The sequence below is a fragment of the Balaenoptera ricei genome, chromosome 10 (assembly GCF_028023285.1).
Source record: "Balaenoptera ricei isolate mBalRic1 chromosome 10, mBalRic1.hap2, whole genome shotgun sequence".
NCBI lineage: Eukaryota > Metazoa > Chordata > Mammalia > Artiodactyla > Balaenopteridae > Balaenoptera > Balaenoptera ricei.
The window spans coordinates 74,614,779-74,638,138 of record NC_082648.1 but is presented as its reverse complement, the minus strand read 5'-3'; the positions used below and the strand labels follow the sequence as shown (position 1 = coordinate 74,638,138).

Here is a 23,360-nt window from a genome sequence, read left to right as displayed (position 1 = left end):
TTGTACCTTTCACTTCATTCTACTTCATCCTTCCACCCCCTTTAGGTAACTGATAATCCTTCTAATGTTTCCTTTTGCAAGTTATTAACAAAGACACAAAAAGTTGCATGCCATGCGATTCTTCTGCACCTTGCTTTACATCTGATCATACCTTATTTAAGCATGTATATGTTCATTTGACATGTCTAAATTTACATAGGAGCATGTAAATAGAAGAATTCAAAGTAAAATTAAAATGAACTTGAGTTCCTTGCCACCCCCTTTTAAATATAGTAATGGGTGAAATTGTCATGCTAATAAACCTATTTTCAATATGAAATGTTCTTGTTTTTATTTTGTGTTAGATTTTGTAGAATGTACTTCTCTTAGAGTATTACAAATATAGCTAGTGTTTGAGATAGAAGGGAAGAAAGAACTAGAATCTTCTTCCTCTTCAACCTGATTGTTCAACCTGGATTTTTTGTTTGTTTTTGCAACAATTGGAAAGCCAAAAAAAGGGATATTTTTAAGGATGGGAAACATGATCTCCCTCACCACAAAGCAAAAGTGAAACTGAATCCCAAGGGTAAGGTAGACTAGGGTGTATTTATTTATATAGAGAAGTTTTCAAAATGAGATCTGAAACACTATTACAAATATTTTCCCCTCATTACTCTACTTCAGAATGAATTATAACCATAAATTCTTTTTATTTTTAAAAAATTTTTTTATTTTTTAAATTTTTTGGTCAAGCCGCACAGCTTGCGGGATCATAGTTCCCTGACCGGGGATTGAACCCAGGCCACCTCAGTGAAAGCACTGAGTCCTAACCAATTTATGAGTCCTCCAGGGAACTCATAAATTCTTTATCTTCCTCACTTCATAAATTTGGTTTTATGTTCAGTCATTTCTTTTTGGTGTTAATACAGTGTCTTTGAATAGTGACTCTTATAGCTCTGTAGCTAAAGAGTTGAAGATGAACCAAGTAATTTAAAGCCTTTGATATTATTTGTTACAGATAGCTATGATGCAGAGAAGTTTTTTTTCCCTAAATAATGTTTCTTTCCTGTGAACAAAAAATTTTCTTTTATTATAAAGCTAGTTTGTTATTAACTATAAATAAGCAGAAATAGCAAAGTTGTAAATGTTACCTGTGGTGATGCAAATTTTGCCATTCAAAAGACAAGTTTTTTTTTTAATCTTATGAAATTTAGAAAAGCCATCCAAAGATATATTCTAAGTGATATGTTTTCTTGCTGCTGTATGTTACGCTTTTCTCAAATTAACTGAATTTCATTTAACTATGACAGGAGTTATAAAAGGATTCACTTTATTTTTATTATGATTTAAAATTTCCAAATATTATTTCTTGTATGAAAGTAATTAATAATTATTGTAATATATTGTAATATATGCAATATATGCAATTCTTACTTGAGAAATCTAATTTTTTTAATTACTTTAAAATCTGTTTTGCTTTCAGCTATATTACCTTATCCTCAAAAGTGGCTAGTGCTTTACCAGAAAAAAATACACCACCTTAATTCAGTGTATCTTTATTTACATAGGAAATGGCTGTTTTCAAGATTGCAGCACTCCAAAAAGTTATAGATAATAGTGTCTCTCTGTCTGAACTAGCATTGGCCAATAAACAATACAATGAACTGACTGCTAAGTACAGAGACATCTTGCAAAAAGATAATATGCTTGTTCAAAGAACAAATAACTTGGAACACCTAGAGGTAAGTAGGTGTGATCCTTAAACCTTGTGATTTTAGCCATTCTTCTTTGGTGATATCTTACCTATAGGTGCAAAATGACTTCTGGATTACTTCTTCCAGGTTATCTTCCTTAGCCCACTTGTGTGATTTAGCTGAATGAAATCTCTTTCCATCAGGTACTTAAAAAAGAAAAAAGAACATGGAACAGATAGGATAATGTAGTCAGAAGAGGAAGCATTATTAAGTACCCATTCCTTTCTCTTGCCCTGATCCCAGTGTAAATTATTCCCTCATGGTCCATGGCTCTTTGGGGTGGATGTAGCAGAGAGTAGATGAGATAGCCATGGTTCTTCCTGGACCTTGGATGAGTTCTGCAAATCCCTGTCCTTTCTTACTGTAGAGAGAGAGAAGAATAGGATGGAGTATCATTAGTTTAATTCAAGGAGTCTATGAATATGGCCCAGACACTTTGTAATTGTCTTCTAGCCACTCGACCTTCGTACCTTTTACAGCAGGCAAAACAAGCTCCTGATTTTGTTTATCTTTATGAAAAATAACGGCTTATGTCTTTTGGTTCATTCTCTTTTATGATCCTCGGGGGACACGTTCAAGAAAACATTCTGAGTAGCTTTCAATGACTCCTACAAAATTATCTGAGTCATTATTTATTAACATTAACTAGAAATAATCATGATCAGTTTACTTTTTATTATTTTTGAAGAGAGATGATTATGTTAATTTTTATGGAAAATTCTAAATATTTAAGTGTGATAAAAATTTATTTTTTCCCATCTTTCATGTCTGTTGTCCTCTCTTCTCTAGCATTAGACAATCATAGATAAGAAATCTCCTGCAGATAGCGTATTAATGAGTAATTTTTAACTTTTAAAATTTATTTTCCTAGATAATATGTTTCATCTCTACTCAAACCTTAAAAAATTTTGTCTCTGTATTGTATCCCTTTCTCTCCTTTACTTCCTGTATCTCAGTTATAATTCTGAACATATGTCCCTCTCTATTGGCAATGTCTTAGTTTTATTCTTTATTATCTTTACTGTGGTAACCATTACCCATACCGTTACCTCCAGTGTTGTATCCTCTTGGCTGCCACCAAAGTGATCATTCTAAACCTGCATCTGACCATGTCCTTCCCTTGCTTAAAACCTCTCAAAAGCTGCCAGTCACTTAAAGAATAAGTGACTTTTGTGATTAGCCCGCACGTAACTCATGTCATCTACTGTGACATTCTAAGGAGTTTCACAATTAATGTTTTAGAAAGTGAACTACCAGTTTTCTCCACCACAGTGTTTCGTATGTTCTTCTGTACATGCAGTTTTCTTTGTTTAGAAAGCCCTTCCTCCTCTCCCAGTTTTTCTGCTCAGTGAATTTCTATTCATGTTTCAAAACTTTTTTCAGACACTATCTTTTTTTCTGTAGCATCCTTCTTTATAGAAAAAACTCAACCTCTCTGTTATTTCTATATTTTGTACCTAGTTCTGCTATTTATATCACATCATATTATATGTGTTTATATGTGTGCCTCTCCTACAGGAATATAAGCCTCTTGATATCAGAAACTCTACTTAATTCATTTTTGTGGGTTTGGTACCTGCTGTTTAGCACAGAGTTAGAGCTAATAGATGTTAACTTCAGGGATTGAATAAAGGTGATGAAAATCAAATTTTAGAATATGAAAAACAGAGTGGGTGGTAAAGAAATACAAAAACCGAATGGGTGATAAGGCAATTAAAAAACTGGAAATTTGATAATAGCAGACAAGAGAAATAGATATGGACTAAGGTAAAATTAAGAAGAGGATTTGCTGTGTTTTTTTCAAAAAAAGTGTTTTAAAAAGGAGACCAATGAAGTTTGAGAGGAGAGGAAAAGAAAATTTAGAGCTAAAAGGGAGAGAATGATTGAATATTAGAGGTAAGAGTGGTAATAAATGAGGGTGCAGTACCAGGGCAGGGGTATGAAAATGGGATGTGGAGCAAGGCCACAGTTATCCTTTGAAAGAGTCTGGAAGTAAGAGAAGCAAAAAGGGTAGCAAGATATTTAAAACACCTTAAGCCCTTTTTTGTTTTTCTCCTACGAATTTACAGTATCTAGGAACTGGGCTGTAATTGTGCATGTTACCAGAAAGTCATGTTTTATTCCCTTATCTTCCTTTTCATTATAACATCGCCCTTTAAAAAAAAAAAAATCTCGGGACTTCCCTGGTGGCACAGTGGTTAAGAATCCGCCTGCCAATGCAGGGGACACGGGTTCGAGCCCTGGTCCGGGAAGATCCCACGTGCTGTGGAGCAACTAAGCCTGTGCGCCACAACTATCGAAGCCCGCGCACCTAGAGCTGGTGCTCTGCAACAAGGGAAGTCACCACAATGAGTAAGCCCGTGGACCCAACGAAGAGTAGCCTCCGTTCACCGCAACTAGAGAAAGCCCGCGCGCAGCAGCGAGGATCCAACCCAGCCAAAAATAAATAAATAAATTTATTTAAAAAAAAATTTCATTACCCTGTTTTATTTTTCTTCATAATGCTTATTACCTGACAGTATGTTATATATTGGCTTATTTTCCAATTGCTCCATTAAAATACAAGTTTTAGGATGGAATTTGTTTACCATTGCAGTCCAGTGCTTAGAATACCTGGCATGTAGTAGACATTCTATTTGTTAAAATGAAGAATAAATGAGCTTAAAATATTATACTTATGTGCCAACTCCTACATTTTATGTTTCCAGCCTGACTTCTCAGAACTCTGTTCTTCTGTATGGAATTACCTACTTAACAACTCATGTTTCAAGGGAATCTCTAATTTAACATGTCCAAATTTAATTCCTGATGTCTATTTCTCTCATAGCTGTTCCTGTTTCAGTGTATGCCACTATTATCTACTCATTTAGTTAAGGCAGATATCTTAGAATTATTCTCTAGTCATTCCTTTCCTTTATCATTTTCCCCCCAAATGTAATTAATTCTTATGTGTCCTCTTTTCTCCATCTTCCCTGCTATAACTGTAATCTAAACCAGTGTCATCCCTCATCTGGACTTTACAGTATCTTCCTGACTAATTTCTCATTTCTCTATTTACCCCTTTATTTATTCCCCACATTTTATTCAGAATGATTGGTTAAAACTTCTCCCTTTAAATCTTTAAATGATTTCCTATTATACATTAAGTTAAATTCCAGTTACTTGTCTTGACATACCATGCCTTGCCTGGTATGGCCCCCGATTATCTCTCCAACTTTTTCTTTATTCCTCTTCACTCTGATTTTTGCTCACTGTGCTCAAGTCCTCTAATACTCCAGACTCTTTCCTGCTTTGGAGCATCTGGGTTTACCAGTAGTATACCAGTTCTTTCCATGGCTGGTTTCTTGTCAAGATTGGCTCCTTCTCTTACCATCAGTTTCAGCTTAAATACCACCTCTTTGGTGGTTAATACTTTCTTTAAGCACTCTATCTGGATATGCTACTTTTTATTATTCTTTGGTTTTGTACTCTGTTTCATTCTAGATCTTGACCTGTTTAGTCAATTTTTTTCTTTGCTTATCTGTTTACACTCTGCTGCATTCCACACTCTCCCCAACTCCTACCACACATATACCCACAGACACCAAATGGTGAGGCCTATGAAGGCCAGAAGTTTGTCTGTTCCTTTTCATCATGAACATACAGTACCTGTCACCGATGGCATGCTATGGATGCTCAGTAACCCTTGGTATGAATGAGGGAAGTTAGCAGTGGTTTATGAAGATTGTGAGACTCTTGAGTGTTCCACGTTGGCCAAAGTGAACATGGCAGAAGCTAATACTTAGGAGTTCAGGGCCACATATCGGATATACAAGATTTTGATGATTATTTTAAAATGATATATGTGTGTGTGTATACAACATATATGTTATGTGTATGTCTATCTGTATTACATGCAGAGGAACTTCTACAGTCGTTAAAAAAAAAAACTAGATTGTGACCTTTAGGAGATTATTATATAAAGTTCAGACAGTGTCACATCTGTGGTATTAATCTGAATTACAATGTAGTTGCTCAGTGATGTTTCTATTTTATTCAGTGTGAAAATGCATCCCTAAAAGAACAAATGGAGTCTGTAAGTAAAGAACTGGAGATTACCAAGGAAAAACTTCACACTATTGAACAAGCCTGGGAACAAGAAACTAAATTAGGTAAGTATTATGACTCTGATAATATAAAATGATTAAGATCTAATAGTGAATATTTTTCATTTAAAGTGCCTTTCTATACCAGATAAAAAGAAAATATTTTGATAAAAATGCACTCTCTGCCTAACAGTTTAATTTAACAGGCGGTTGATGAGTAATATCTTGTATTAATCTTTACCAAAGTTAGGTTTTTAGTTATTAAATTGGATTTGTTTCTAATGAAATCATATATGTTAAAAATGTATGACTGAGCATTAGCTATATTGAACCATTTAACAATTAAGACTGATGATAATTTTGAAATACCTGTATTTTAATGATAGTATTATGAGTTTTTTCACTGTGTATAAAGTTATATTAGGAATATATCATTTTATATTTTTAAATTAAAAGATCACCTAGAACATCAGAAAAATTTGAGAAGAATTTGTATTGCTCACAGTTCCACTACTGTATCATTTTTTTGTATGACCTTATACATGCTTATATATTTTATACACTTTAAATTATAATAAACATTATATGCTATATTTATTTAGTAGATATCAAAAAAATTTCATTTTTTATTCATCATACTTATAAATATTCATGCAATAAGTTACTGTGTTTGGGTGATTAAATCACTAGCTTTTCTAATTTTTGCTATTGCTTATAGTGCTGCAGTGAACATCTTCATTTATATCTAACAGAGATATTATTGTCTCAAAGGGTATTAAAATCTTTGTGGCTTCTGCTAGGATTTTCCACATTAGTTTTTCAAATGGTTATCCTAGTTCACAACATTTAAATAATTTTATCTCACTAGCATTATGCTTTATAATTTTCAAATAAATTTGCCCCTTTGGATAAAATGTTTTAATTTGTTTTCTAGACCTTAGAGCGCTAATGCTATTCAAAGTTTCTGTTACTATTAAATTGGTAACTGAGACATGTAGCTTAGAGAGGCTTAACATTGGGAAGTCTAAAATAAGCTACTTTTAGAAATGTACTTTTTAATTCATTAAGAGATTAAAAGTGAATTGACTTCCATGTAGCTCTTACACAAAAGAAGATACCATTTTAACTAAGATATTGAAAAGAATATTATATACAGTTTTAGTAAGTTCTTTGTTCATTCTATCCTGTGTTTCTTTAGTAAGTGCTGAATTCCCTATAGAAATTCCTTAATTTTCAAATACCTTAATCTCTCTGATACATGGCTTTATAGCACTGAAGTTTTTTTTTTTAATATAAAGTCTAGCTTTATTTTTTAAAAGATTTTATAAGTCTGTCAACCTCAAACATACATAGGTGAATTATTCATATCTTCCATCAGATGAGGCTTACAGCTTCAATCCCTCTCAGAAAAATATAAGTAAAAAATAAATTTTTTCACAAATATTTATCCACTATATTACTCAGCTTAGTTCTGAAATTTTCTCTCTATAAATACTTTAACATAGCTGCTAGTGGTAGTACTGTTGTTGTACAGCTGCACATGGCTATAATTTTACAAGCCTGCCTTACTCTTGCTAGCTCCCTGGTTTGGCTCCAGGGTCCAAATCTTATAGAGGAAAAGTAAAGGTTAACTGGGCTGCCAGAAAAGTGCACTTAATGCATCCTGTAGTGCTCTGTGACAAGCCAGAGAAGTACAGCCTCCAGCAAGGTCCTGTGGAGAGGCAGCTCTGATGTGGTTTAAATACCTGTGTTTAAGCTGTTTCCTTATCTTGGAATGACCTCACCATTGCCTGTCTTCCAAAGCCATGGTTCGAATGTCAACCCCTCAATTCTGAACAGAGACATGAGAAGCTTCCCTCCAAATTCTGGAACTCCACAATATATCACTGAAGTTTAAAAGCTTTTATTTCCTGTTACCCTTATATCTTTGTTTAAAAGTGTCACTTTTTTAGCTTTTTTCATGCAGGAATTGATTGGTGTTGGGCTGTTACCCTCTCTCTAGGACACTCCAAACACAAGAATATAGAGTAGACTAGTGTCCATTGCAGCCCCTGTGATGTGCCTCTTTTCATTATCAAAGTTTAGCACTAAAGAGAATGGAGAAGAGGTTTTATGTTCCTTGTATATCTGTATTTACTGCAATTTTTTTTTTCTTTCCTTCATGGTGCTTAGGGTTGCCTGAATGAGTCTCTATACCATAATGGTTTCCTAACACTTTTAGCTTCTTTCAGTAACATTACTGTTAGTTATTTGATCACTGCTTGCAGCAGCTATTCTAAAATCATATACTATTTAAAGACACATACAGAACAAAATGAAGCACTTCTTAAAGCTGAGACAGACACCAAAGCAGTTTGTTTAGTTTCAAAAATATATATATTTCTTTGAGCTAACTCAGTTATAAAACTCAAGCTTCTGAAGCTAGAAAGATAGGCGGGGGCATTATTGGTGTTACGACTGTTTACAGAGTAAATCACTGCTTATTAGTTCCTTAAAATAATTGACTTCCCTGAACATAAGGTTAATTGACTCTCTAAAAAAATAAAACACTCTACCAAATTTTTTTTCCTGGAGCATGTCTGTTATGCAAAGCAAAAGTATTAGTTTTCTCTTCTTAAAAGGTGACTAACTAATGATAATCCTACGTGATGCCTTTTCATGGTAAATCAGGGGGCTTTCGTTCTCTTTTCATTTAACCACAAACTTCTGTGTCCAAGGACAAGTTATACAACTGCATATATGAGATAAGGGTATAATAACTGATAAAATAATTTAAAGTAAAATATTTGATATTAGATGTATACAAAGGCCAAATAAAAGTCAGGGTTAAAGAAGATACTTGGCGAAATCCCTAAATCACATGGCTTCAGATTTTACTTTTTTACTCTGAGTCATTGCACTTGTATTCACAAAGTAGTGTTGCTTCACTGTATTGCCTCTTATACACTTTATCTCCTTTCAGTTAACAAAATATATTTATTTGCCCTTTTTTGACTATCTACATGTGACACCTCCTACACTACATCTTTTACATTGTTATTTCAGTTCAGGCATACCTTGGACATATTGCATGTTTGGCTCCAGATTGGCACAACAAAACAAATATTGCAATAAATGAGTCCCAGGAATTTTTTGGTTTCCCAGTACCTATAAAAGTTATGTTTACACTATACTATAGTCTATTAGTGTGCAACAGTATTATGTCTAAAAAAAAAGTACATACCTTTATTTTAAAATACTTTATTGCTAAAAAATGCTAGCCATCATCTGAACCTTCATTTTGTCTTAATACTAACATCAAAGATCACTGATCATAGATACCATAACAAATATAATAAAAAGTTTGAAATATTGTGAGGATTACCAGTGTGACACAGAGACACAAAGTGAGCAAATGCTGTTGGAAAAATGGCACCGACAGACTTGCTCGACTAAGGGTTGTTTGCCATAGACCTTCAATTTAAAAACAAACCAAAACAAAAAAATGCAGTATTTGCGAAGCTCCATAAAGCAAAGTACAATGAAACAAGGTATGCCTGTAATCCTATGAAGAATAATTTGTATTATCATTTGACTGACGAAACATGTAAATCCCAGAGACATTAGGTTAGGTAGCATACAGATAAGAAGTAACAGAGCTGAGACTAGAGTCCAGGTCTGTCATAATTCAAAAGGCTCGTGTGTTTTCCGCAGAACAATATTGCCTCCTTATATACAATGTCTAAAATATCTGGGATAAATTTTTGATAAGAACAGTGCGAGATTTACCAAAGTATTGTTGCATTTAGGAAATGAATCTAACATGGATAAGGCAAAGAAATCAATAACCAACAGTGAGATTGTTTCTATTTCAAAAAAAATCACTATGCTGGAGATGAAGGAATTAAATGAAAGGCAGCGGGCTGAACATTCTCAAAAAATGTATGAACATGTGAAGACTTCATTGAAGCAAGTGGAAGAACGTAATTTTGAATTGGAAACCAAATTTGCTGAGGTTTGATATTATAATTTTTTTCATGCCGTTAGAGAGTAAAAAATTAGTCATGGTAGCCATTGTATTATTGGAAGAGGTTTGTTTGTAACTCTGAAGTAGCATATTAATATAGTGCTTGTGTTTCATGTAATGGGTAAATAATGTATTTTTAAATCTGAAATGTTTAAAAAGAAAGCAGGTATTTCTGTGATTGAGTTCGTATTTCTCACCAGCATTACATTATTAGATTTAATGTGCAAAAAGATGTTATTTGCTTAATAATGTAATTGCCTTCCACTACCATCCCTTCATTTAACAGTTATTATTTCTGAGTGCCTATTCCATGCCAGATGCTGTATGGGAACTGGAGTTACAGCATGAAATAAAATAGACAGTAATCTCTCCTCTCAGGGACGTCATTCTAATAGGAAGTTTTAGACTTTTGATATGGTCAAAATTACTAAATTGGCTGGCAATAATATAGTTTGCAAATATTCAACAATTTATGATGAAGTAGCACTCTAATAATATTTCTTTACCTTGAGAATGTGTATTTCTCAAATCATTCATGTTATTTTGTTTATTTTAAATGAGTCATTAAATATATATTAATAAGATTTTATTAACTATTTAGATTTGTTTATAGATGATATAGTTGCAGTAAAATATAATGAGCATATGGCATTTCAAGTAAATTAAGAATATCAGAGATTCATATCTTATTAGATTGTGAGTTGATTAATATAAATGACTTTGGGTGGGTTGACATATAACTAGAGTTTTCATAATTTGTTCCTGGCTTTTTCTCCCCTTATCTTCGTCAATCTATTCTTAATACTTCACACCCAATGCAGTATCTGAACTAATGCAAAGTAAAGAGGACTGCAGTATGCTGAAAGGTATATTAAAAGGAAAACCTCACCAAAAACTAACGTTTCTGAATGTTTTTTGTTACTTTTTCTCAGCTTACCAAAATCAATTTGGAAGCACAGAAAGTGGAACAGATGTTAAGAGATGAATTAGCTGATAGTGTGAGCAAGACAGTAAGTGATGCTGATAGGCAACATATTCTAGAATTAGAGAAGAGTGAAATGGAACTAAAAGTTGAAGTATCAAAGTAAGTTCATGTGGAGTTTTTAGTCATTTGATTAGCTGTGTCTACTCTAATTTGTGTTTATGAACTCTAATTACAGTGGTAAAGGGGTAATATCCTAGTGGCAATTGTTACTGGTTTCTTTTTATTAGAACAGGGTTAAACAATATTAACAAGATTGCTTTTTAACTGCATAAGTAATAATATTGAAGAGGAAATAACTTCTCAAGATTTACATTTTTCAGAGCCCAGGAATAGTATTACAGAAAACACTGAACTTGAAATCAGGACTCTCTGAGATCTAGTTTTTCCACATACTAATATTTTTTTGGAGGGAAGGGTTGTGGCCATTTAATTTGTTTAAAATTAACTTATTAAGGGAGTAATAATACTTATTTCATAAGGTTGCTGTAAAAATATAAAGAAAATACAGATTTTGATTCAGTTTACATCTATTAAACATATACTGACTCATCTAATTACACTTAATAACTCTGATAACAGTGTTGTTTTCATTTTACATAAGGAAACAGTTTATTCTCATAGAATTCAAATATCAATATATGTAAGGAGGAAATACTGTGTACACCAGGTAGATGCTGTCTGATCACTCTTTTGTAATTATGTGTTACTTCATTAGAAAAGTATGAGGATCCCTGAGTTGATCTGTCTAGCACAAATAATTAGTAAAAAGGGTTTATGGCTTACCCATAAAGTTATAGCCACTGTTTTAGTGTCTTGATAGTCCTTTTGGGAATATCAGTTATTCCCAGCCCTTTTCACTATGAATGACCCCATTTTTTATTCTTCCTTTCACCTCATGTACTTCATCTTTTGAAGTAAACTAATTTATAATTACTCATTTTGTTATATTTTAATTGGTGAAAACTTACATAACTGGCAGTAAGAACTTCTAATCAATATGAGGAAACCTGACTTATCTGTTAACGCTGAACTAAAATTATTCCAGCCCAAAGTAAAATGCATTTTATTTTACCTGTTTAATCTTATCAAAGTAGTCATATAGGAAATTTAATAACTTACCATCAAGCTCCACCCTTTTTTTGCAATTGTAGTAAATGTATAATCTCTTTTTCACATTTCTGGTAACTAGCAAATTAAAATAAAGCAAATCAAAACATACATTTATTGATCTAGGGAACCTGGCAATTTTAAATTTCTGTATTCTTAACTGTACAGTTTATCAGGTAAGCCTACTTAATGTCTTATTCCAGCTATACCAAACCATGATAATAAGCATCTCATGAAAAAAGTGTGAGAGAGGAGTTCTTTGACCATATACATTTGGAAAATGCTATATGTGTACAGGTTGAAATAATTTTTTACTCTAGAACCTCTCAGAGCATTTGATATGATATGTATATGAGTCTTCAAGGGAGAGGAATGTTGGGAATGGAGTATTTTTTACAGAACATTTGTTAACTCCTCATGGAATTATGTTTCATGAAACAGTTCAGGAAACTTTACTTTAGTATTTCATACAAAGAAGAGATGCTGCAAACTAATGGCTTTTCCAAGGGTCTAGAAATTTGAAATTTTAGTATTTATTTACTTAGAAAATGTACCCAATTGTAAATGTACCCAATTGTATCTGAAGTATCTTATCACTTCCTAGACTAAAAGAGATTTCTGACATTGCCAAAAGGCAAGTTGAAATTTTGAATACACAACAACAGTCCAGGGAAAAGGAAGTAGAGTCCATCAGAATGCAGCTGTTAGACTATCAGGTATGTGCAGGATTAACTCTTCTATATAGATTCTTTTCTTTTTCCTAAATTTACATTAGATATTGGGATGATTTTGTAGTTTTAATCAGAGGATATATCAAATAGAGGCTCCTATTTTTGTTAGTTGTAAGTTGATTAGAAAAACTCATTAATTTGAAATGCCATTCATAACACAGAAAAGCATTTCAATGCTTACAGATGCATTGTGCTGGCTGCTGTTCAAAGTCCAGACAGTGAGGAGAAACATGTCTTTCATAACAATATTTTCTCTTGTATTTATATATAGTTTTTCACATCTTCTCACATTCTAAGTTTTTTTTAGGATCAAAAAAAACCCACATTGTCTGCATTAGTATTATTATCAATACTGTTATTAATATATGGAAGTTTTCAAAAAAACAGTAATATTCCAACTGTTAGCTGCCAGATTTAGATTTTAAATAAGTTTGATTCTAGGTTTCTACACTTCTTTTGCAATTTGTGTTAAAGCAAGGTTAGATTTTTGTAGGATCTCATGTAGCACCATGTTTTAAATTTTATTTAGTAAATTGTGATTTTAAATCCACGATAAGTTTCATTGGGAAAACTTGTAACTTCCTACAAACATATATTTTTTATATTAGGCACAGTCTGATGAAAAGGCACTAATTGCCAAGCTGCACCAACACCTTGTTTCTCTTCAAGTTAGTGAGGCTACCGCTCTTGGTAAGTTGGAGTCAGTTACGTCTAAGCTGCAGAAGATGGAGGCCCATAATTTGCGCTTAGAGCAGAAACTTGATGAAAAAGAACAAGCTCTCTATTCTGCCCGTTTGGAGGGGAGAAACAGAGCAACACATCTGCGCCAAACAATTCAGTCTCTACGACGGCAGTTTAGTGGAGCTTTACCCTTGGCACAACAGGAAACGTTCTCTAAAACAATGATTCAGTTACAAAATGACAAACTGAAGATAATGCAAGAAATGAAAAATTCTCAACAAGAACATAGAAATATGAAGAACAAAACACTGGAGATGGAATTAAAGTTAAAGGGGCTGGAAGAGTTAATAAGCACTTTAAAGGATGCCAGGGGAGCCCAAAAGGTAAAACATTGATTTTAAGTTCAGTAATTTCAAAAGAGTTACATAATAACTTTGGGTTAATATGTGCCTATGTGAGTAATGCTTAATATATGAACAAAATTCCATGTATAATTTATTAATTCAGATTTTATAAATTAGGAGTTTGGGCTATTTGGATATCCTTTTATAAATAAAATGGGACTCCTCTAAGCCATGGTTTCAATAGAAATGCTTAGATTGTATAATATCAAAGAATTTTAAACACTCTAGGAAAGTTTATATATTAATTAAATACTAATTATAATTATTCTTAAACATTATAGTGGTTAGTTGAATTCTACTCTTCATAATTATTGTGTTTAAAATTATTTACAAGTAGTAGGCCCACATTTATTTTTTAAAATAATTTTGTTTTTGCCCTCATTTGGAAGGAATTAAATGAAAAATAATTATTTTGAAATTAAATTTTATTCTCTAGGCTAGAAACATTTAAGATTTTTATTTATGAAAGTAAAATGAATGTTGCAATTACATACATACACTAAGGACCCAGTAAATATATGAAAGTAAATGAATAAATGAAAGTGAATGTTAGTGATATCCATTCCAACATCATTTGAAAAATGTTTTATGTTAAGATCCCATGTATTAGAAAAGTCTGGAAATTCTAAATAAACTTTTCCTTGTGGAACAGCCAAGGATAATTTTATATCTTATTTTGTTATAGAATGTCCATTAATTTGAATTAAAATCATTAAGATTAGTGGAGAAATATTTGTTTATATAGTATTTACATTTGTATGTATAATTTGTAAATCTTCAGGTAATCGTTTGGCATACGAAGATAGAAGAACTCCGTCTTCAAGAGCTTAAACTCAGTCGAGAATTAGTCAAAGATAAAGAAGAAATAAAATATTTGAATAATATAATTTCTGAATATGAGCATACAATCAGTAGTCTGGAGGAAGAAATTGTACAGCAGAATAAGGTTTCATTTTATATTTACTTTCGTATTTGTTGCTAAGATTTTTAACATAACAACATTGCATTGGTGACCACATTATTTTCCTAATTGAGTGTAGCTCCCATTATTCTTGTTATAAAATATTGTTTCTTATTTTTTAAACTATTTTAAAAATATATATTTAGTTGCATTAATAGTCTTAAAAGGAATAATTCATAAGCAAACTTACTTGGTAAGTTAATTTTTATTTCAATATTAGTTATTTGACTTTTCATAGTTATAAGTTTCTACTGGCTCTCACTGATGGAATAGGAGAAGGCAGCTTGGTGTAGAATAAAGCACAAAAGCTTTGGAGGCAGATGATATTCACTAAGCACATGCTTGCTTGCTTCAGAAATTCTGTTGTTCCTTCTGCTTAGATTGTTCTTACCCCAGATACCAGTATTGATAATGCTTTCATTGCCTTCTGGTCTTAGCTCAAATGTCTTACCTTATCATTGAGGCCTTCACTAGCCACTCAGTCTACAACAGTAAATCTTATCATCAAGATTCCCTGAATAGGGATTATCTACTGACTATCTCCCCCTCACTAGTATATAAGTTCTGTAGTGAAAGGTACTTGGTTTTGTTCACTGCTGTGTTCTTATTGTCTTGAATAGTGCTTGCCACACAGAATGTGTCATTAAACATGTTTTGGATGAATGGATGGATGGGTACATGGATGGATTGAAATCCTGACTCCACATCTGCCTGTCTCTGTGATCTTAGGCAAATCACTTCATCTCTGAATTTACTTCCTTCTTCCATAAAATGAAAATAATAGTGACCTCAAAGGGTTGTTGTGAGGATTAAATAAGAAAAATGTATGTAAAAATTCCTGGTGAGTATCTCTGTGTGCGTCTGACCCAAACTGTCTTTTTTTCAGTTTCATGAAGAAAGACAAATGGCCTGGGATCAGAGAGAAGTTGAGCTAGAACGTCAACTAGATGTTTTTGACCGTCAGCAAAATGAAATACTAAATGCAGCACAAAAGGTATGAATGATTAGTCTTGTTTGCTACTCTGTAGCACGGCCTGTAATGTTAACAAATAGAAATATTTTCTAAAGTTGGATGGAATTTTAATTGATGGTATCTTTTTATGTTTCAACTATAAGTGGAGTTTAACCATGTCATGTCATATAGTTGTAAAAATTAATATTGTTCTTCTCAATGCTGCAACTGCTTTTTTAAAAAAATTCTATTTTTCAATAGTTTGAAGAGGCTACAGGATCAATGCCAGACCCTAGTTTGCCCCTTCCAAATCAACTTGAGATTGCTCTAAGAAAAATTAAGGAGAATATTCGAATAATCCTAGAAACACAGGCAACGTGCAAATCACTAGAAGAGGTAATTAGAAGAATTTGCATTTTGATTAGTGCCTTATTAGGTATGCTTGTGGCGTTTTCTAAGTAATATTTTTAAATGAGGATGAAGCATAAAATGATGAATCTGTTGCTTATTCTGCTCTCCTTTTTCATTCTCCTATAATGTTTCTAGTAGCTGATAAAGAACAGCAGATATGGCTAATTTGATATTACTCTCCTTTTAATCATTATTTGCCACTTTTGGGCATGCTCTTCAGTTGCTAGCATGAAAGGAAACAAGAAGAGCATTTGACTGTAGCTTTATGAACAATGTATTTCCTTCCCCTCTATGATCAAGAATTGTTTTCATCCTTGTTTATTTTTATGTTCTATTTTGAAGTGCATGTTTTATACTCTGAATCAATTTTCAGTTTATTCCTTTTTGTAGATAGTTAAAGGGTTTGAAGGTAAATTAGAAATTACTTCTTAGTTCAATCTAGGTCTTAAATTTGGTTAATAGATGATTAGATCTGTCTTCTTTATTAAATTATACAGAAAATAGTATAAACCGAGTATGTTTAGATGTCAACTAAAATGAAAATCATATTAACTGTAAATACATTTAAAATAATTTTTTAAATTGTGCACTTTTAAACCAACTGAGGAAACTTAGATTGTCTTCTGTAATTGTAAATTTGTTGTTTATGTGTATTGCCACTGAGTTACTAGATTTTAAATATCTGCCTTAATTCTGTTGAGGAGAACACACTTTCTTCTGTTTTGTTTTGATAAGCTGCAGATTTTATAATAGTGACCCATTGACTCAGGCCACTAAAATTCCAATTTTTATACTTTGTTGACTTTATAGGTTGCTCTTCTAGTGCTCTAATAGTCAATGGACCAAAATAAAAGGAATGGTTTATTACTTTTTCTTTCTAAACCTATCACCACCACACATTTCTAGTTCTAAATCTATTAGATCTAAATAAAGTACTGTAAGTAAATTTCATTTTCATCATAACAGTGAAGTTTCTAACACATGTGATAATCTTACAAATAAGTAAAATATACATGTAGATAACTGCTGTCACATAGAAATACAGTCAATTAACCTTATTAAGTATCATTTGGCTATTATAAGTATGATGTGAAAAATAAAATGAAACTCCTTTCCTTGCTTATAGCTAATCTAAGATTCAGATGAAGCATTTTTGAAAGAAAAATGTATTTTTTTATGATTTGATCATTGCAGGAGCTAAAAAAAAAAGAATCTGCTTTACGGTTAGCAGAGGAAAATATTCTGTCAAGAGATAAAATAATTAATGAACTGAGGCTTCGATTGCCTGCCACTGCAGAACGAGAAAAGCTTATAGCTGAGCTAGGAAGAAAAGAGGTGGAACCAAAATCTCATCACACATTGAAACTTGCTCATCAGACCATTGCAAACATGCAAGCAAGGTTAAATCAAAAGGAAGAAGTGTTAAAGAAGTATCAACATCTTCTAGAAAAAGCCAGAGAGGTATTTTATTATATTATGTTATGCTCTTTTATTTATTATGATGTTTTTTAGACAAATGTCAAATACTGTTCTGCCCTGAAGTGGTATTTCGTTTCTTGTTTTCAAATGATTCTATTCAGGTATTGTTACTTTCACGTGATTGGATTACAGATCTGTCAGTAAAACTGGCAGTTTGTGTTATGGACCGACTAAATTGCTAATGGCTTTCATGGTGAAACTGTGTGATTTTGAAAAATATCATCTGAGTTAATAGGTAAAGACTGAGGCAGTAAGTTAGAATGAAATCTGTCACACAGGTATCAGTGGAAATCAAATTTGCTAGAACTTGGAGGGGAAAAAAAAATCTGACATTTAAAAATTTGCTGGAAACAAGTTAAAAGCTGATAGATACATATTATTCTAATATTAAGAATAAATTATGCTCTAAGGCTGGGCTTGTCAGTTTGAACATGTGCTAGGGGAAATGTATACGGGTATAAATATATACATGCAGATGGCAGATGTTGTTCCTTCCCTATCTCATAAGGATTTTAGAAGGTAAAGATAAGAAAATATTTAAGACCTTTAGAATGTGAATTTATTTGAATCATAATGTAAGATATAGTTTTGATTTCTTGTAAAACAGGAACAAAGAGAAATTGTTAAGAAACATGAAGAGGAACTTCATAGTCTTCATCATAAATTAGAACTACAGGCTGATAGTTCACTCAGTAAATTCAAAGAAACAACTTGGGTAAGATTCTAAGAACTTTGTTCTATTCTTTATTGATTTTTCAGACCATGCAATTGAAAATTTAGGTCTCCTTTTTTTTGGACTAGAAGCCATCCTACCTTTTTTTTTTTTTTTTTTGCCAGAATAATCTTCTGAAGACACAGCTCTAATCATTTTTTTCCCTAGACCGACATCTGTTAGTAGCTTACTGCTGCCTACAAAATCATGCTTAAGTTTCTTAGCCATGTACTCAAAGCCTTCCATGATCTGACCTCAGTCTTTCTTTTCAAATCTGCACATTAAGTTTACCTGTGTCTAACTGCTTTCCATGTTCTGAATTCAGTTCATTCTTGCCTCTTTTGATCATTGTATTCTTTTTTTTTTTTTTTTTAAATCAGTCACCAATTTTATACACATCAGTGTATACATGTCAATCCCAATCACCCAATTCAGCACACCACCATCCCCACCCCACCGTGGTTTTCCCCCCTTGGTGTCCATACATTTGTTCTCTACATCTGTGTCTCAACTTCTGCCCAGCAAACCGGTTCATCTGTACCATTTTTCTAGGTTCCACATACATGCGTTAATATACGATATTTGTTTTTCTCTTTCTGACTTACTTCACTCTGTATGACAGTCTCTAGATCCATCCACGTCTCAACAAATGACTCAATTTTGTTCCTTTTTATGGCTGAGTAATATTCCATTGTATATATGTACCACAACTTCTTTATCCATCTGTCGATGGGCATTTAGGTTGCTTCCATGACCTGGCTATTGTAAATAGTGCTGCAATGAACATTGGGGTGCATGTGTCTTTTTGAATTATGGTTTTCTCTGGGTATATGCCCAGTAGTGGGATTGCTGGATCATATGGTAATTCTATTTTTAATTTTTTAAGGAACCTCCATATTGTTCTCCATAGTGGCTGTATCAATTTACATTCCCACCAACAGAGCAAGAGGGTTCCCTTTTCTCCACACCCTCTCCAGCATTTGTTGTTCGTAGATTTTCCGATGATGCCCATTCTAAGTGGTGTGAGGTGATACCTCATTGTAGTTTTGATTTGCATTTCTCTAATAATTAACAATGTTGAGCATCTTTTCATGTGCTTCTTGGCCATGTGTATGTCTTCTTTGGAGAAATGTCTATTTAGATCTTCTGCCCATTTTTGGATCAGGTTGTTTGTTTTTTAATACTGAGCTGAATGAGCTGTGTCTATATTTTGGAGATTAATCCTTTGTCCGTTGATTCGTTTGCAAATATTTTCTCCCATTCTGAGGGTTGTCTTTTCGTCTTGTTTCTGGTTTCCTTCGCTGTGCAAAAGCTTTGAAGTTTCATTAGGTCCCATGTGTTTATTTTTGTTTTTATTTCCATTACTCTAGGAGGTGGATCAAAAAAGATCTTGCTGTGATTTATGTCAAAGAGTGTTCTTCCTATGTTTTCCTCTAAGAGTTTTACAGTGTCCAGTCTTACATTTAGGTCTCTAATCCATTTTGAGTTTATTTTTGTGTATGGTGTTAGGGAGTATTCTAATTTCATTCTTTTCCATGTAGCTGTCCAGTTTTCCCAGCACCACTTATTGAAGAGACTGTCTGTTCTCCATTGTATATCTTTGCCTCCTTTGTCATAGATTAGTTGACCATAGGTGCGTGGATTTATCTCTGGGCTTTCTATCTTGTTCCATTGATCTATGTTTCTGTTTTTGTGCCAGTACCATATTGTCTTGATTACTGTAGCTTTGTAGTATAGTCTGAAGTCAGGGAGTCTGATTCCTCCAGCTCCGTTTTTTCCCTCAAGACTGCTTTGGCTATTCGGGGTCTTTTGTGTCTCCATACAAATTTTAAGATGATTTGTTCTAGTTCCGTAAAAAATGCCATTGGTAATTTGATAGGGATTGCATTGACTCTGTAGATTGCTTTGGGTAGTAGAGTCATTTTCACAATATTGATTCATCCAATCCAAGAACATGGTATATCTCTCCATCTGTTGGTATCATCTTTAATTTCTTTCATCAGTGTCTTATAGTTTTCTGCATACAGGTCTTTTGTCTCCCTAGGTAGGTTTATTCCTAGGTATTTTATTCTTTTTGTTGCAATGGTAAATGGGAGTGTTTCCGTAATTTCTCTTTCAGGTTTTTCATCATTAGTGTATAGGAATGCAAGAGATTTCTGTGCATTAATTTTGTATCCTGCAACTTTACCAAATTCATTGATTAGCTCTAGTAGTTTTCTGGTGGCACTTTTAGGATTCTCTATGTATAGTATCATGTCATCTGCAAACAGTGAAAGTTTTACTTCTTCTTTTCCAATTTGTATTCCTTTTATTTCTTTTTCTTCTCTGATTGCCGTGGCTAGGACTTCCAAAACTATGTTGAATAATAGTGGTGAGAGTGGACATCCTTGTCTCGTTCCTGATCTTAGAGGAAATGCTTTCAGTTTTTCACCATTGAGAATGATGTTTGCTCTGGGTTTGACGTATATGGCCTTTATTATGTTGAGGTAGGTTCCCTCTATGCCCACTTTCTGGAGAGTTTTTATCATAAATGGGTGTTGAATTTTGTCCAAAGCTTTTTCTGCATCTATTGAGATGATCGTATGGTTTTTATTCTTCAATTTGTTTATATGGTGTATCACATTGATTGATTTGCGTATATTGAAGAATCCTTGCATTCCTGGGATAAATCCCACTTGATCATGGTGTATGATCCTTTTAATGTGTTGTTGGATTCTGTTTGCTAGTATTTTGTTGAGGGTTTTTGCATCTATATTCATCAGTGATATTGGCCTGTAATTTTCTTTTTTTGTAATATCTCTGTCTGGTTTTGGTATCAGGGTGATGGTGGCCTCATAGAATGAGTTTGGGAGTGTTCCTTCCTCTGCAACTTTTTGGAAGAGTTTGAGAAGGTTGGGTGTTAGCTCTTCTCTAAATGTTTGATAGAATTTACTTGTGAAGCCATCTGGTCCTGGACTTTTGTTTGTTGGAAGACTTTTAATCACAGTTTCAATTTCATTACTTGTGACTGCTCTGTTCATATTTTCTGTTTCTTCCTGGTTCAGTCTTGGAAGGTTATACCTTTCTAAGAATTTGTCCATTTCTTCCAGGTTATCCATTTTATTGGCATAGAGTTGCTTGTAGTAGTCTCTTAGGATGCTTTGTATTTCTGCGGTGTCTGTTGTAACTTCTTCTTTTTCATTTCTAATTTTATTGATATGGGTCCTCTCCCTCTTTTTCTTGATGAGTCTGGCTAATGGCTTATCAATTTTGTTTATCTTCTGAAAGAACCAGCTTTTAGTTTTATTGATCTTTGCTATTGTTTTCTTTGTTTCTACTTCATTTATTTCTGCTCTGATCTTTATGATTTCTTTCCTTCTGCTAACTTTGGGTTTTGTTTGTTCTTCTTTCTCTAGTTCATTTAGGTGTGAGGTTAGATTCTATTCTTGAGATTTTTCGTTTCTTTAGGTAGGCTTGTATAGCTATAAACTTCCCTCTTAGAACTGCTTTTGCTGCATCCCATAGGTTTTGGATCGTTGTGTTTTCATTGTCATTTGTCTCTAGGTATTTTTTTATTTCCTCTTTGATTTCTTCAGTGATCTCTTGGTTATTTAGTAACGTATTGTTTAGCCTCCATGTGTTTGTGCTTTTCACGTTTTTTTCCCTGTAATTCATTTCTAATCTCATAGCGTTGTGGTCAGAAAAGATGCTTGATATGATTTCAATTTTCTTAAATTTACTGAGGCTTGATTTGTGGCCCAAGATGTGATCTATCCTGGAGAATGTTCCGTGCGCACTTGAGAAGAAAGCATAATCTGCTGTTTTTGGATGGAATGTCCTATAAATATCAATTAAATCTATGTGATCTATTGTGTCATGTAAAGCTTCTGTTTCCTTATTTATTTTCATTTTGGATGATCTGTCCATTGGTGTAAGTGAGGTGTTAAAGTCCCCCACTATTACTGTGTTACTGTCGATTTCCTCTTTTATAGCTGTTAGCAGTTGCCTTATGTATTGAGGTACTTCTGTGTTGGGTGCATATATATTTCTAATTGTTATATCTTCTTCTTGGATTGATCCCTTGATCATTATGTAGTGTCCTTCCTTGTCTCTTGTAACATTCTTTATTTTAAAGTCTATTTTATCTGATGTGAGTATTGCTACTCCAGCTTTCTTTTGGTTTCCATTTGCATGGAATATCTTTTTCCGTCCCCTCACTTTCAGTCTGTATGTGTCCCTAGGTCTGAAGTGGGTCTCTTGTAGACAGCATATAGATGGGTCTTGTTTTTGTATCCATTCAGCAAGCCTGTGTCTTTTGGTTGGAACATTTAATCCATTCACGTTTAAGGTAATTATCGATATGTGTGTTCCTATGACCATTTTCTTAATTGTTTTGGGTTTGTTTTTGTAGGTCCTTTTCTTCTCTTGTGTTTCCCACTTAGAGAAGTTCCTTTAGCATTTGTTGTAGAGCTGGTTTGGTGGTGCTGAATTCTCTTAGCTTTTGCTTGTCTGTAAAGCTTTTGATTTCTCCATCAAATCTAAATGAGATCCTTGCTGGGTAGAGTAATCTTGATTGTAGGTTCTTCCCTTTCATCACTTTGAGTATATCATGCCACTCCCTTCTGGCTTGTCGATTTTCTGCTGAGAAATCAGCTGTTAACCTTATGGGAGTTCCCTTGTATGTTATTTGTCATTTTTCCCTTGCTGCTTTCAATAATTTTTCTTTGTCTTTAATTTTTTCCAGTTTGATTACTATGTGTCTCGGCGTGTTTCTCCTTGGGTTTATCCTGTATGGGACTCTCTGCGCTTCCTGGACTTGGGTGGCTATTTCCTTTCCCATGTTAGAGAAGTTTTCGACTATAATCTCTTCAAATATTTTCTCGGGTCCCTTCTGTCTCTCTTCTCCTTCTGGCACCCCTATAATGTGAATGTTGTTGCGTTTAATGTTGTCCCAGAAGTCTCTTAGGCTGTCTTCATTTCTTTTCATTCTTTTTTCTTTAGTCTGTTCCGCAGCAGTGAATTCCACCATTCTGCCTTCCAGGTCACTTATCCGTTCTTCTGCCTCAGTTATTCTGCTATTGATTCCTTCTAGTGTAGTTTTCATTTCAGTTATTGTATTGTTCATCTCTTTTTG

At 33.4% G+C, this 23,360-nt stretch overlaps 1 protein-coding gene across 4 annotated transcripts in view; it reads left to right on the top strand.

Annotated features, from left to right (window-relative positions):
• CEP290 (centrosomal protein 290) overlaps positions 1-23,360 on the top strand; it is a 95,568-nt gene that overhangs the window by 39,447 nt on the left and 32,761 nt on the right. For all 4 annotated transcript variants that reach the window (XM_059936632.1, XM_059936634.1, XM_059936633.1 and 1 more), the window contains exons 25-35: positions 1,548-1,721; positions 5,773-5,884; positions 9,607-9,812; positions 10,757-10,908; positions 12,521-12,632; positions 13,256-13,711; positions 14,514-14,678; positions 15,580-15,687; positions 15,907-16,041; positions 17,251-17,517; positions 18,143-18,250. In XM_059936632.1, the coding sequence (XP_059792615.1) occupies positions 1,548-1,721; positions 5,773-5,884; positions 9,607-9,812; positions 10,757-10,908; positions 12,521-12,632; positions 13,256-13,711; positions 14,514-14,678; positions 15,580-15,687; positions 15,907-16,041; positions 17,251-17,517; positions 18,143-18,250 (1,995 nt within the window). The remainder of the gene's footprint in view (positions 1-1,547; positions 1,722-5,772; positions 5,885-9,606; positions 9,813-10,756; positions 10,909-12,520; positions 12,633-13,255; positions 13,712-14,513; positions 14,679-15,579; positions 15,688-15,906; positions 16,042-17,250; positions 17,518-18,142; positions 18,251-23,360) is intronic.